General features: G+C 52.0%; 4 protein-coding genes across 4 annotated transcripts; 2 read left to right on the forward strand and 2 right to left on the reverse strand.

The window, feature by feature from the left end:
• Nucleotides 1-553: 553 nt before the first annotated feature.
• POSPLADRAFT_1157293 (hypothetical protein) lies at nucleotides 554-2,621 on the reverse strand (the record flags this gene model as incomplete). The annotated part of the gene is made up of 10 exons (XM_024487162.1): nucleotides 554-693; nucleotides 751-953; nucleotides 1,011-1,216; nucleotides 1,271-1,518; nucleotides 1,572-1,625; nucleotides 1,681-2,012; nucleotides 2,062-2,193; nucleotides 2,244-2,337; nucleotides 2,392-2,476; nucleotides 2,532-2,621. The coding sequence occupies 10 exons, from the start codon at nucleotides 2,619-2,621 to the stop codon at nucleotides 554-556; spliced, it is 1,584 nt and encodes a 527-aa protein (XP_024333962.1).
• Nucleotides 2,622-4,776: 2,155 nt separating this feature from the next.
• POSPLADRAFT_1050225 (hypothetical protein) lies at nucleotides 4,777-7,448 on the forward strand (the record flags this gene model as incomplete). The annotated part of the gene is made up of 10 exons (XM_024479940.1): nucleotides 4,777-5,166; nucleotides 5,229-5,429; nucleotides 5,539-5,556; nucleotides 5,815-5,934; nucleotides 5,994-6,082; nucleotides 6,142-6,239; nucleotides 6,295-6,848; nucleotides 6,906-7,046; nucleotides 7,098-7,204; nucleotides 7,340-7,448. The coding sequence occupies 10 exons, from the start codon at nucleotides 4,777-4,779 to the stop codon at nucleotides 7,446-7,448; spliced, it is 1,827 nt and encodes a 608-aa protein (XP_024333963.1).
• A 363-nt stretch (nucleotides 7,449-7,811) lies between these two features.
• POSPLADRAFT_1041730 (hypothetical protein) lies at nucleotides 7,812-9,257 on the forward strand. The gene is made up of 7 exons (XM_024477964.1): nucleotides 7,812-7,959; nucleotides 8,019-8,190; nucleotides 8,310-8,407; nucleotides 8,461-8,562; nucleotides 8,614-8,724; nucleotides 8,776-8,869; nucleotides 8,935-9,257. Exons 1-7 carry the CDS (start codon nucleotides 7,850-7,852, stop codon nucleotides 9,127-9,129), a joined length of 882 nt encoding a protein of 293 aa, XP_024333964.1. The 5' UTR covers nucleotides 7,812-7,849; the 3' UTR covers nucleotides 9,130-9,257.
• Nucleotides 9,258-9,362: 105 nt separating this feature from the next.
• POSPLADRAFT_1076380 (hypothetical protein) lies at nucleotides 9,363-14,301 on the reverse strand (the record flags this gene model as incomplete). The annotated part of the gene is made up of 21 exons (XM_024482913.1): nucleotides 9,363-9,581; nucleotides 9,644-10,071; nucleotides 10,128-10,294; nucleotides 10,352-10,439; nucleotides 10,490-10,687; nucleotides 10,738-10,755; nucleotides 10,816-11,010; nucleotides 11,067-11,099; nucleotides 11,156-11,255; nucleotides 11,314-11,356; nucleotides 11,412-11,501; nucleotides 11,557-11,583; nucleotides 11,644-11,725; nucleotides 11,777-11,898; nucleotides 11,960-12,091; nucleotides 12,146-12,213; nucleotides 12,271-12,458; nucleotides 12,512-12,709; nucleotides 12,765-13,015; nucleotides 13,076-13,521; nucleotides 14,086-14,301. 21 exons carry the CDS (start codon nucleotides 14,299-14,301, stop codon nucleotides 9,513-9,515), a joined length of 3,159 nt encoding a protein of 1,052 aa, XP_024333965.1. The 3' UTR covers nucleotides 9,363-9,512.
• Nucleotides 14,302-14,417: the final 116 nt, after the last annotated feature.

Consider the following 14,417-nt stretch of genomic DNA (forward strand, 5'->3'; position numbering starts at 1 on the left):
AAATTCACCAGTTGTCAGTGAGAGTCGCACCGCTACGGTCATATGATTGTCAAACTCTTGCTGTAGGCGTCTGTCTAATTCTGTACGTACGCCAGGAGACGAATCACGATACACGTTCTAGGCCATCTGAAGATCCCCACCACGCTATCCGCGACGAGCTGGTTACACCGGAAAACCTGGAATGTTAGGTTGATGTTGATAAGACAATTGAACACTATCTTTCATATTATTGCACGGCTTGGGACATGTCAAACAGAAACGTCTTCACTCATAGCGACTTGAGCCACAACATCATGGTGTGGAGTGAGCGTATTGATTGGGAGACTGCAGGCTGGGATGCCGGGTTCCGCAAGTTAATCGCGTTGGATAGCACACCCAGACCTCCGAGTAGTGAATGGATGCAACAAATATACGAGTGGTCCTGCTCGCTCTGCGCACCGACTGAGGATAGCTTTTGTTATTTATAATGTGCTTGTGTCTATTAAGATACGTCAGACGGAGCGTGGCCGCAACTATAAAGTGGTATTGGATTGTGGAATTGCAACGATCTCTGCTACTCCAGTTTCTCCGTAGACGCCAGCGAGCCTTCATCTTCAACGTTGGGGAGCGGTCCCACGAACCAAGTCCTCGCAGAGATTACCCACCAGGCCGCAGCGAAAACAAATACAGCCATAATGATCACCACGGCGTAGTCTGTACGATACCACGGTTATTAGGTTATCCACACGAAGCAAACCTTCCTCGACGTACTCATGTTCTGCGAGTTTGCCGCATTGGTCATCGGGAAGCATAATAAGACAACAATAAATGTCACCCAGGCGCAGGCGATGCTGCCAATGGGGAGGTACCACCGGCCCAGCGAGAACGGTCCTGGAATGAGCTTGTCTCTTCCCGAGGTCATGCGCAGGAAAATTGGCGTTGCATATGACGTGTACATGCCGATAACGGATGCCCTGCCGTATAGTTTCTGGTAAGCCAGTATGCGTCCAGCGCCTCAAAGGAAGCCTCACCCAGCAAGCGACGTGAGCGCAGTAGAAGAGAATCCTAGTAGCCCGCAGATTGCAGCGAGGAACATCACAAGCCAGACAGCGTTGACCGGTGTCTGCGTGTGAGGATTTACCTTCTTCCACCAACGTGATCCGGGGAGCGCGTTGTCCCTCGCGAACGCGAAGATGACACGGGAGGCGTCGACACCTTGTGCTGCACCACACAGGAACTGCGCTCTTGTCAATGGACTCTCCTTGCTGACACTCGCGTACACCATGCATACCTGGACACTGATGATGAGGCACCAAATTGCAAGCATGCCTTGCTTGCCCACCACGTCCAGTAGGACCTGGCCCATTGGTAGCGAGAGTTCGGAGTTGATTATGGTGGGTACCGAGGCTACTGCGAAAGAGACCGCAATGCACAATATCCAGCCGAGGGATCCGACTGATGCTACGGACACCAGGATGGCGACTGGCGCTGCACGCGCGGCGCCTGATATCTCTTCAGAGATGTGTGCGGCGGAGTCGTCTAGGAGGGAAATTGAGAACCCGGTTATAGCATATAACCTGATATAGACCTACAGCCGGTGAATGTCCACATCGGTACCGTGAACGCCAAGAGGAAGGCCCAGCCCTCTGCAACATTAATGTTCGTTGAGCTTGGACAACTAGGCCGCAAAGACATGTATACCATTTTCCCATCCCGTATGATTCTCATACATCGTGAAGGCGGTTTTGGTAGATACTCTATTCTCACCAGAACATACCAAGAGCGCGATTATCGCGCCCGCTGTGACCCCGACTGGTGAGATGTCAGTATCGACTGCAGAGAGAAAAGGAGGGCCGGATTTACAGGTCACGAATGCATAAAAGAGATTGAGGCGTGCTAGTACTTTCGTAGCAGCAGAACAGATGCAACCATGCATGAACAGCATTGAAAGCAAAATTCCGTAGGTGGGACCTGCTCCCAAATTCACCGCACCATCTGTGCCAACAGCTATGCCTGTTGTTATCATCTGTGACCTGCAGAATGCCAATGAGAACATCAAGGGGAGGGTGCAGACAGACATACAAAGTATAGTCTATAGAGCACACTAGCGTTACTTGACCTGTAATGTTCGCCCAGCCAGTGATCCAGCCTGCGAGCGCAGAATATTGTGGTGGGGCCATTTTTGCAGAGAAGTAATACAAGCCCGCGCTCGTCCTGTTGACGTCGTCAGAACATGAATATGATGCAGGGGTGGAGACACCTACGGCATTGACGAAGCCAGCTCCGCCATGGATGCTGCAACGCACATGACGAACCAACAAGGAATGAACCATCCCCACACAAGGCCAACATGCCCACCTGGCGTCCTAGAGTGAGCGACGCCGGAGCATTTGTTGAAAGACCTCACTTTACCTGCGGGGAGCGAGATGGACAATGTGGAAGCAATGCCTGGGATCACTGCCATGATCGAAAACGAGAACGCTATAGTCTCGATCATCTGCAAATGTTTAATTCATTTTACGCATCTTCGCAAAGTCGCAGAAGCAACTCACCGAGAATTCCCGCCGGAACTCGCTCTTGTATCCCAGCTCAGCCAGTCGCACATCATCGGCGACGATGGTTCCTTCCTTCTCTTCCGCCATGGAAATAGCTTCTCTGGCTGCCTTGACGTAAACTTCACTTGTGTCCTTCACAGCGGATTCTTGTAACATCACTTGCTAGTTTGCTGCCAACGTTGGAGAGCAGACGTGCGACAGAGGGAGATTCGCCAGTGGTATCTCTTTCAAATGGCTCCTCATATCGGACGCCAGGTGGAGGGCCAAGAACCTTCGATGCTGGCTGAATATAGATAAGGAAAATGGGAGATACCACAAAGCTTTGGACGTGACACGACAAACAAGCTCCAGGCTCTAGTCATCTCAGCGGACCAAGCTTACGACACTCGTTCCCTAGCCTCGGGGAAAGGGATGCCGCAACTCCGCTTTCAAAATGATAGGCCCTGAAGTTTGAAGACTTGTACTCATCCAAAGCTTGTCAACCAAGTGAAAAAATGAAGATGAAGTCACCGACTTAAACCTGTGAATAGAACGTCTGCACAAGGAGACTTCCGAGGATCGACTGAAGGAGTAATGATTTAACACCGACCGCAGATATATTTTCCGTAGAACCTTGCAGGAGGCCATTATGTTTCTCTCCATTTTGCGAAGAATACGATAGGAGAGTAGGGGGGTTCACACGGCTCCTCCCACTCTTGATAGAAGCATGATCTCGATGTTAAAGCTTGGGAAAGTCGCTTTCTGCAGCCAATAATGTGAAATAGATTGACCTATGACCTATGCAGCAGCGGATTGAAACACGGCAATCTCGCCATGAGACCTGCGAAGACGGTATATCCGGCAGAGATGTTAGGACACAATCTGAAAATGGGCGAGTACTTACTTATAAGTGAAGTTTCAAATGACCATCCTAACAGGCGTGTTTATTTCGCATTCAAGTCGCTACTAGTAACTTAGTAGGTTACCGCAGATTTTCAGTGAAATCAAACAACGATAGACCTCCTGTCGCGGTGAAACTTTGGGCAATGTGGTGTAGAAGCTCACGGCAGGGGTCAGCGCTCCGGAGACGGCGGCGGCAGGCGGACCATCCGAGATAGGCAACCGAATGAGGACCCTGAGGCCTGAGATAGACGCGGCCCTTGCTGTGATCCCCTCGTCTTCATATGCTTTTCAAGTATTAGCACAATCGTCCTGTCTATAGAACCGGGTTCAGTTCGGACAATTCGGAGATACTGGAGACTCGAAGGGTTATGCGGAGCGTATAGTACGGGTTGGACGGTTTCAGACATTCAAGTTTCATTGCAAGCTGACGTCTTTCAACTCAGAATCTGAGAAGTGCACACAATCACAAGTCCGAGAAGCAAGTGCTTGTCCCATAACAGGACAGACTTCAGCTAGGCCTTGTGATGTCGCCGATATCTCACAACCGCACCGCGCTGAGCTTTTTTGTGAAACCGAATGCCCGATAGATGATAGGCCACCCTCTCGGACGCGTCAGCCCAATACGGTAGTCGATGATCTACGTGTTGCAAAGTGTCCATGACCAAGCAAGGTGCTCGAGAATTCAGCAAGAGGCAAAGGCTTTTATCTGCCTCGTTTGGAAGGCCGATTAGTTACTCTCGATATAGCATGCACGATACTCATATCTTTTTCTCAAAGCCCAAGCACTATGAGGTTGAAAGATGAAAATAACTGCAAGCATAGTACACGATGAGATGCATTATGAGTGGGATGTATATACCCCCGTACATATCCCGCCAATACAGCGATTCAACCCAGCTAGTTTCGGGGACAAGATATTCAAGACATGAGTCAAGCACATACACAGCGATCAGACTCACTGATGGCAAGCGACGTGAGTAACACACTTCTATTATACCAGATCATGGCCAGTTAGTGAACCACATCATAGATATTCAGTACGGGTATACTGCGCATGCTTCGGCATAGGCATTGGAGATTCACCATCAGCTTTGGCTTCTATTGCGAAGTCGTGCACGACACCCTTTCAGGTCTGTTGCTTTGTTGACTTTCGAAAGATGATGATTTCATTCTTTCGCACGGACGTGTCGATCCCGTGACCGCGTTCAATTGTGGCGAACCGGATGTCTTAAAGCGCGTTCGCACCACACGTCTCATTTGAGACTACCACCATCTCTCTCCTTCTGAGAGCACTGTTTACTTTCTTAGTGCCCACGCGTCATATCCTCATTGAAAGCTCGGGATTCTGGACAATCAAGACATGGCCGACAACGTCAATGCCACAGATTCGGCCTCGTTAATTGACGCCACAGACGCGTTGAGCGAAGCAGGAGCTCGCACGCCTGAGCAAGGAAGCGGTCCAGAAAATAACGGAGACACGGAAACGGAAAATCACGGGTCGGGATACGTCGAAGAACAATATTGGATAGTCGACGAATCTGACAGTGACAGTGACGATTGCTACGAATATTCAAGTGATTCTAGCGATGACGATGACAACGAAAGTGAAGCCAGCATTTGCAGCGACGACGAAGATGACGGCCCTGAACTCAAAGAAGAAACATCGACACCTTCAGTGACAGCATCGCATTCTGGCCAACCGCCCTCCGCAAGCAAGTTACTGACCTTGAGCCTGGACCTGATACTGGAGGTCTGTTCAACACCTCGTCGGATTTTGTTTTGAACCCGGGCTGACTCTGAGATCATTCAAAGATTACTAGTTATCTTCTACCGTCCGATTTGATCACGCTGGTCGACACAAACCGGTCTTTTCGCTCATTCCTCATGTCCCCTGACCAAAGAGGTGTCTGGAAGATGGCTCTGCAGAGGGTCCCTGATGGAACTCCTCCGTGTCCTCCCGATGTCTCCGAGCCACAGTGGGCCCGCTTGATCCTTGGGGGACCGAAATGCCAGGTACGCACACATTTGTTGCCGGGTGCTTCGCTGAAATGTTTGATTACCTCTAGTGCGGTATGGGGTACAACGAACACATTGACCTTTCAATGCGGCGACGCTTCTGTAGAAAATGTTTGAAGAAACAGTGCGTATGGAATTTAGCTAATGTTATCTTTCATCTGTTGATTCGAGGCACAGCGTTGTCCATCGCTCTCGTTTCCGATGGTATTGTCGCGACGCTCGCGAATCACTCTTCGATTATGTGCCGCACTCCACCTTCTGTTGAGTTTTCACTGGTTTGCATTACGACAGCGCACTGATTGCGTTAATTTGAACCCCGGCAGGGCGCATACGGCTTAATTATTATCATGAGTGGCAATGCTATTGGGGTCCTGACGTGCAGGCCTTGTCTGCGGTGTATAATCAACTAAAGGACGATGTGCGTTTGCACAAAGCAGGTGCGGAGCAGGCGCTTGAGACATTCTGCATGACGCGGAAATCGTACGTCCGATCTGTGTATAAGGTCAGTTGGTCGCTGCTACTACTGCGTAGTTCATGATCAAATACTTAACGTGTGTTCAGTTTGCGGCCCCTTATGCCGATTGGATGATAGAGTATACCGAAGACCGTGCACGCGAGAGAGAAGAACGTGACAATGTGCGCTACGGAGAGTACGTTTGGGGTCTCAAAATGTCTCAAGGAGATCCATTGTACTGAACGACCAGCACAGAGCGCTCAAAAGATTTATGGAACTCTCCTATGAGCAACAAGACATTGAAAGTATTCGTAGCATCATATGCGCGAGTGATCACAGAATCACGGATACCAGTGAGTGTCTGTTGGGCATATGCAACCTTTCAACAGAAGACTGACATGCTACCAGACTGGATGCGCGTTCGCGGAAGGCTCGAGCCCCATCTGATCAAGGCACTGGAGACACGTATTGCACGCGAGCGTCGGCATCTCATACACTCGCGCATAAAGGCCCTCGAACCCGCCTATAACAACTATAAGAGGACTCTGACACCTATCCAATGGACAACACTGCCCCGCCTCTCTACCATGCGGCAGGTACCAGAGATTGATGACCTCGTCAATGATGACTCGGATGCCCCTCCTGATCTGGCTCGCTACGAAGCTGCTTTCAGTTGTGCCCCGGAGGTCGCTGAGGAACTCTCTGAGCGGCGGAGAGAAGGGCTGTACAAAGAGCTTGGTGCTGCAGGTCACAGTCATGCCATGGAGATCGACCGACTCTCTTTGGCAACTGCAGTTTTCAAATGCGTAGCCACGCGGCCCTGCACCAGGGGCCTGCTGTTCTCCTGGGCGGAGGTTCAACAACATAACTGTGGAAGCACTATCGGCCGTTATGGATCTCGTTGGCAGAAATACAGGTACTTTATCCGGGATCCTGTCAAGGCCAGCCCAGGGCAAAGGATCGTGCGTTTCTGGCCTAGGGGACCTACTGCTGTTCACTACTTGCTACGGCTACTCCAGCTTGATCCCAATACCTCACGCCCGGAGGATCTCGACAGAATAGATGCACGGTTCATTTGTACCAAATGTCTCCCAAACCTGCTTCAAAATGATGGGAGTAGGCATGTACTTGGTTATGAAGCATTCTGCTGGCGGCGCTACGTGAGTGATGCATGATACACCTTTGACGTCGATGTTTACAATTTTTGGCAGGTGGCTCATGTGGAGGAAGAAAGACACCCGCTCAGATTTTGCAAGCTCACTCCCTCAACGTGTTGGGCGAGAATCAAAGAGCTGGAGATCCGCGATTGGTACAGATGGTGTGCGTGGAGTTGTAACCACTGCAGTGCCCACCTCGAAGACCTACAGCCCCGCGCTGTGGTCGTCAAGCACGTACGCAGTTGGTAGAGTTATTCACCCTGTTTTCTGTTCCTGCTAGCTGACGGTCGTTCTAGTCACGCCATCGAATCCCCTCGAGAAGATGAGGATTTCTTCTTGGCTTACCGCGGCAGCCTACCCCTCCGCGTAAGATCAACATCTGTAGAGGTATCTGCCGCTGAGTAAGGACAGAAAACTCACGGTAACACCTAAGAGACGTAGATAACTTAGTAACGGGTGCGGCAATCTCCACAAACGAAAGGACATGGGATTACTTGGTTTCGTCGCGACTGAATATGCTGTAATTGTGATAACAGTATCGGTATACAGTACATAGAGTGAATACAAACTGTTCAGCGCGCGTTGGAGAGAGATATCGCCCTCAACGTCATGCCACAAGGCACAACTGCAACAACATATAAGCCCAGAACGTGCTCGAACCTGTCCCCGGCCACTTCAATCTCCCGAACTCATTCCGAATTCCTCAGCTATTTACATAGGGGCTCACGATGAATCTCACCGTGAACGGATCCAGTCGTCGACCCTCTCCTCTCCGACCAGGCTCATCTTTTGCATTCGAGACTCCTATGGCACCAACCGACTCCCAAGTACACCCCGTCATCCATGAAGGTCGAGTCGCCGTGATCACTGGCGCGGCCAGCGGGATCGGGCGTGCTGCAGCCCTGGAACTGGCAAAGTGAGTTGTGAGCAACCACGGATCCGCAGTGCAAACGCTGAAACATCGGGCGATCCAAGGATCGGTCTGAAGATCGCCGTTGCCGACGTCAACGAGGACGGCCTGCTCCAGACCGGCGCGGAGGTCGCGAAGATCGTCGGCGAGGCGAACGTGCTCGTCGTGCCGACCAACGTCAGCAAGCTCGACGACGTCGTCCGGCTGCGCGACAAGGTGTACGAGGCGTGGGGCGAGGTGAGCTAGCTCTGCCGGGCGGGCCCTTGCTTGGCGACGACTTGCGACGCTGCCCCGCGGCATGCGGAACGAGCTTCTGACCACCCCGCGATGCCGCGTGCGCGTGCTCGTCTGTGCAGGTCGGCGTGCTCATGAACAATGCGGGTATCGGATTGAACGGCACGTCCTGGGATGGGCTGGACAACTGGCACAAGATCTTCGATGTGAACGTCTTCGGGTACGTCGTGGTCGCACCACAGTCGATGCCTGGTCACCGATGCGGTATCGCAGCATCGTGAACGTCCAGCAGACATTCGTGCCGTCCATGCTCCACCAGGAGAACCCTGCAGTCATCCTCAACACGGGATCCAAGCAGGGTATCACGAACCCTCCGTGCGTATCAGCTGCCCTGCGCAGTCCCTCATCTCCTGATTGTTTCCTCAGAGGGAACGCGGCCTACAACGCTTCCAAGGCGGCCGTCAAATCGCTCACAGAAGGACTCGCACACGAGCTCCGCGGCACACCCGAGTCCAACCTCACCGCCCATCTCCTTATGTACGTCTCATTCTCTCTGTTGCTACTGCTTGCTTACCTGCGCCGTCTCAGCCCTGGGTGGGTGTGGACGGGCATGACAGGCGCAAACAGCGGCGCAGAGAAGCCCCAGGGCGCCTGGACACCCCAGGAGACTGTGCTTTACGCGGTACGTGCTCATAGATCATCCCTTTCGCTGCTCGATATGCAGCGCCTGACTCTCTTCATCGCCAGCTTGACCAGGTGCGCCAGGGCAAGTTCTACATCCTTTGCCCGGACAACGAGACCCGTCGCGAGGTCGACCAGCTCCGCATCATGTGGACTGCGGGCGACGTCGCAGAGGGCCGCCCTGCGCTCAGCAGATGGCACCGGGACTACAAGCCGCTCTTCGAGGAGTATCTCAAGGACGGACTGTCTCAGCTCGACTAAACGTCGGCCACCCGGGTGGCCAGTAGCAGGAGGTAAAATAACGAAGAGAGGGAAAGGGAAAATATGTATGTATTTCTAGAGAGGATACCGTCAATATAGGATGCACAAAACCTGCTTGTGATGTTTCAGCCTCGTGTCCCGCAGTGTAGTTATGCTGCATTGCTCTATACACAGCAAGTCAACGTAACCTGGAGCAAAGCCCTCGCAATGAAATGATTAGTACCTGAGCCATGCCGGTTGGAGATTCCTTTGATTGCTGCACTTTTCTACACCCCATCACGATACAATACAATCCGGATGATTAGTCTCAAGGGGACAATATCTACGACTATTCAAGTAGAGTCCAAGGCGTTTTAGGCAATATGAATCTTAACGGCGATAGTCTACAAGGCGAGATCGCGAACAAAGTGGAAGAAATCGACTGCGGTTCCGTTGACGCCATATTTGTAGATCTGTACATCGGATTGGGAAATTAATAGGTGCTCAATATTAGCGCGACTGCAATGATACGCACGAAATGTGACGCCACCCAGCTCGAGAAGAGCGCGCGCTGGTAGGGCTCCGGCAGCCTCTGCAGCAGGGTGTCGAGACCGACTTGTCCGATCAATGTTTTGGGAATGGCGCGAGACATGACGTTCTTGCGCGTCGTTGCGTCGTCATATAGATCCGAACTCTCGAGCTCAGCCTGCAGGCTGTTGAGCGTGCTTGACAGCTCGTCCGAGATGATGGTGCGCGCTTTGGTGCCCTGCGCATGGGCGTGCTCGCGCCAAATGCACTGGAACTCGGCTGCTGCGTTCTCGGTGATCTTCTGCTGGATGTCCTTGACGTAGTTCTCGTAGAACTGTGACGGCTTCCCATCCTTGAAGATCATCAAATCCACATACTCCTGGGTGGAGAGAGCGAGTCCGGCCAGCACCTCGAGGGAGGAACTAGTGACACCACCTGAGAACATAGCTATGAACTGGGAATCCTGGTGAATGATAACAAGCGATGCTTACCCTTGTTGGTGCTCGAGTCCTTGAAAAGAACAACCTTGCGCTTCTCAAGGTAGATACGAGCCTGTTGCGTGAGGAAGAGGTTTGCGCCCTCAACAACGTATTTGAAATTCGGCTTGCCCTCGGAATCGACCAGAGCAGCGACATTGGAGATATTCACAGCTTCAGGACTACGGTTGGCAGATCATCAGAAAGGCGTGGTAAATGCTAATGACAAGTCCACTCACCGACCACCGCACGGAACAAAGAGGTCTGCCTTGAATCGTAGGTGTGCAGTGTTACGGAAATCAGTACCATCCAGCACGATCTCTCCCGCTGTCGTACGGATGAGTCTGTATACAGGTTTTACAGCCACATGAGCTTACATGGCAATTTAATGTCTTGCTCTTCTACAACCACCAAGTAGCCGTCCTTGCTCAATTTCGAGCGATCGAAGTGCGCGACTGGTACCCGAAGTTTTGCAAGGCGAACCAACTCCTCGCGATTGATTCCTGCGGGGTCTGCAAGCACGCCGCTTCCGTCGATGATTGCAATGGTCTTGTCAGAGCTTAGAAGTATCTCGTCTGCAGAATCTTTAGAATGCTATCCATGGCCATGATTTATCCTCACTCACTAGAACCGAGGTCGCCGTCTAGAAAATGATCAGAAACTTAGCCTGCGCAGCCCTCAACAGGACAGTAACACAGCGTACCAGGTCCTCCCGTTTGGACCTTCGTGATGTCCTTTTCACGGAGCCCGAGTTGCTTGTAGATACCCAGGACGTATTGACGTATTGACAGCGACGTCATCCCGAACGCGTCGTGAGGGATTCCGCCCAATGTCTCTGCGCTCTTGCCGGTCGTGAATGACTTCCACCATGTCTCCGCGCCACGCTCACGAGCGTGCACTAAAGTAGCGTCAACGAGGTGCTGGAAGGGAGGGTCTATATAAAGTTAGACTTACGGGCAGCCCAGTCCATCATATCTGCGGTGCCCTCTGAATGATACCGTGGATGAGTGCGTCAGTCAATTTTTCGACTATAGAGAACGTACCGTCTGGGCCGAAGAACAGCATCTCAGGCTTACCATACAGATCAACTATCTGTTCTTTGATACCAGGGCTGCGGCCAGGAATCAACAAGTCGACGACAGCCTGTATAGAGTCAGACATACTGTCGCTATGTCAGTTAGCAGATGAGACTAAGACTCACGTCAACGTATTTCTCAAAGCAAAGCCTCGGACTCGCGCCGAGACTGCAGAAATATGAGTCAATGCCTATTTCCTGGTGATCCACGATGTGCAACGTACGAAGGGAGGATAGTACCCTTGGCACCACCTTCTGGGATATCCTTGTTCTTTAGCGACTGAGTCGAAGCTAGACCATAGTTCTCGTCAAAGCTAGGGTAATGTGTTAGCACCGGCAGAGACAACCACATTGAAGGCTGGTACATACAGCATCCGCTGATTAATAGAATAGGTTCTGTAGATCGAAGGGATCGTCAGTATATGACAAACGGGTGGAACTAGGCTGTATACTGACTCTCGGTTTCTCGACATCACAATGCGAATGCCTCCTCGGGCGACATCCCTGAAGCGGATGTGGAATCCGCGGAATTCTCCGCCTGCACGCTCGCGTCAGATCATGTCTATCAACCAAAATACGCGCGACACACCGATTACAAAGAACATGCCAAAGGGCTTCTTTGGGTACTCCACCTCGGGGAGAAACTCGGGTGCAAGGCGGAACGACAGCGCGACCTTCGTGGGCTGGTAAAAGTTGGTCCTCAGGACATGTCTGTAAAAATAGGCGAGGTAAGTGTTCATTCATAACAGCAAAGAGACATGCAAATCCTCACTTGTTGAAGATGAGAAAGCTCTCGAGCACTTGCAGCTCGTGTTTGTTTGGAACTGTCTTCCGGATCTTGTCATGAAGATCCTGGTCAGAGAGCGGGAGCTGCGTCTGGAGACGCTGATACGAGAGCGTAGGCCTGACGGGCACCATGTGAGATAGACGAAACTAAAGCATCCATGCATTCACTTACATCAGCTGAGAAGCTTGGTCTGATGACGGATAATGAACCATCGCGAAGTTCACATAGAGCAAGTTGATCTATGATCGGGAGCAATGATGACATGATGATCGCAGCATGCTTGAATCGAAACCTACCAGATCTGCGTGGGCATGGATCACCTGCGCAATGCTCTCTCTCGTAAACGTCTCCTCCCTGAACCTTCTCTTGATGTCGTTCAGCACCTCAGCGTGCGATGGGTTGGACTCATCCAAGATATTCTTGAGCGCGAGATACGCAGGACCAAGGCGGTTGCAGAAATGCTGGGCGAAGATCCAGCCGCAATCTGAATGGCTACAATCATTCCGCCGTTCTTAGCTGAGCCAAGTAGCCACTTACAAGCGTAGGTTGCCTCCTGTACGGCATGTCCACCATTGGGGCCATCCCCAGCATAGAAGAAGGGGTTGTCAGGCAAACAGTACAGGAGGGATGCCTCCTTCATGACCTGGAAGATTGAGTGCTCAATAGGCGGCGCGTTCGAGTTCGGTAGTGGGTTGAGGTACAGTGAGATGATTGTGATTCCATTCGAGAATTGCTCTACCGTCGATCAGTTAATGATGCCGCTAGAGTCGGTGAGGTAGAATGCACGCACCCACATATTTGCGCGCTGAGTAAAGAGAGTAGAAGTGGTACAGATTCGATAGCGCGCTGAAGAACTTCTTCGTGCCGCCCATCTTATAGCCGATTACGAGGCGGCGCTCGCGACTGCCTTCTACCTCAAAAACCTCGATGACGGGGCCATAACGCGTCTCGACATTCCACATGACACGCTGGTAGATCTCAAGTGTGTTCTCACTGGCCTTCTCGAGGAAGACCGGATCGGATACGGCACGAATATCAGTCCTACTGTGTGTATGCAGCTCTCAGTCTCCATAACTGTGTATATAAGGACAGCAAATATACCTATCTGCGTGCGTCTCCGCCGGTAGCTTCTCAGGGAAGTTGCACTTTGTTACGAAATAGCACCGCAGCTGTTGGGATGCGGTTGACGAGATGGACCCCTGCGATCGATATGTCTCAAGCCTGAACGCATTCTGCGGAGTGCTCTTATCCAGGAATAGCTCGTCGATGCGGCTCTCGCACGTTGCGCCAGGACCCTCGACCGCTGTTCTTCCCGGGGAGCTCGTGTGGATGAACGTCGCGCCCGTGTTCTCGTCCAACTTCTCGAGGTCGATCACCAATTTCGATGGGTCGTGCTTGGTGTACGCAAGAACCTTCGCACCGAAGAGTGCAATAATGTGATCCGAGATCATGTCGACGGACTCGGCCTGGAAATACGTGTCGTCGATCCCGAGGTGCGCATAGAACCAGTTAACCTCGTTTGCGACTAGTTCGCGCGGGATGAAACCCTATCGAATTGAGTGCCAGTTAGTGTGATTGTAGAGAAGGGTCAAATAACGCGTCGACGCAGGAAACGAGTGGGAGAACAGGCCAAATCACGTCGACAAAGCCCTCTAGTCGATGAGAAAGCTATTCGGACGCGTCGTTCCTTGTGATGAAACAGGACGCATCACTGGCGCGTCAGCATAGCCAGGATATCTTCGCCAGGCACTTCGGATTGCCCTACATGATCCACTCTCAAAGCTGTGCATCGGGCGTATGCTGTCTGCTCGCGTTCAATGCAGACATGTTCTCGTAACAACGCAGACACGTAAACGCGTTACCGCTGCTACCATCTCTGGGAGAACGAGCACTTATAAGGAGTGAGAAGCCGCATACATGCTGTTCCCAGGAGTTTTACCAGCGGTAGCACGTGTCAAGACGCATCTGCACGTTCCAAAGACAAGCCCCGCCCACCGGAGGCAGTCGCATAACGCATTGCATCGATCTGACTAGCGCAGACGCGTACAGAGATGACCAGCATCACGATAACAGACACAAGACGATGGTCGCTGCCCACAGTGAGCACATACCTTTGCCGTGACATTAGCTTGCACCTTCGCCCGCTGCTCCTCCTTGCCTTTGAAGACGGGTGTCGTATACCCGGGTACATTCTTGATGCGATGCAACGACTGCTCGCTACCAGAGTGGTGCAGCTGGCCTGGAGCCAATAGATGGGCTTTGGAAGGGTCCGCAAGGAGCGATGGTGTCAAGCTGCCGCTCGGCGTTGAGTTGGCAGGGCTCGACATGGTGCAGTGGTCAGGGGAACGGGGGTGTAGCTTTCGAATTTAGGACGAGTGCGTAATGTTGGCTTTATATCGGTATGAAGGTAAGAGAAGAGTGGGAAGCAAGAGCTCTGGGCTGC

Source organism: Postia placenta (genome assembly GCF_002117355.1).
Source record: "Postia placenta MAD-698-R-SB12 unplaced genomic scaffold POSPLAscaffold_19, whole genome shotgun sequence".
Classification (NCBI taxonomy): Eukaryota; Fungi; Basidiomycota; class Agaricomycetes; order Polyporales; family Adustoporiaceae; genus Rhodonia; species Rhodonia placenta.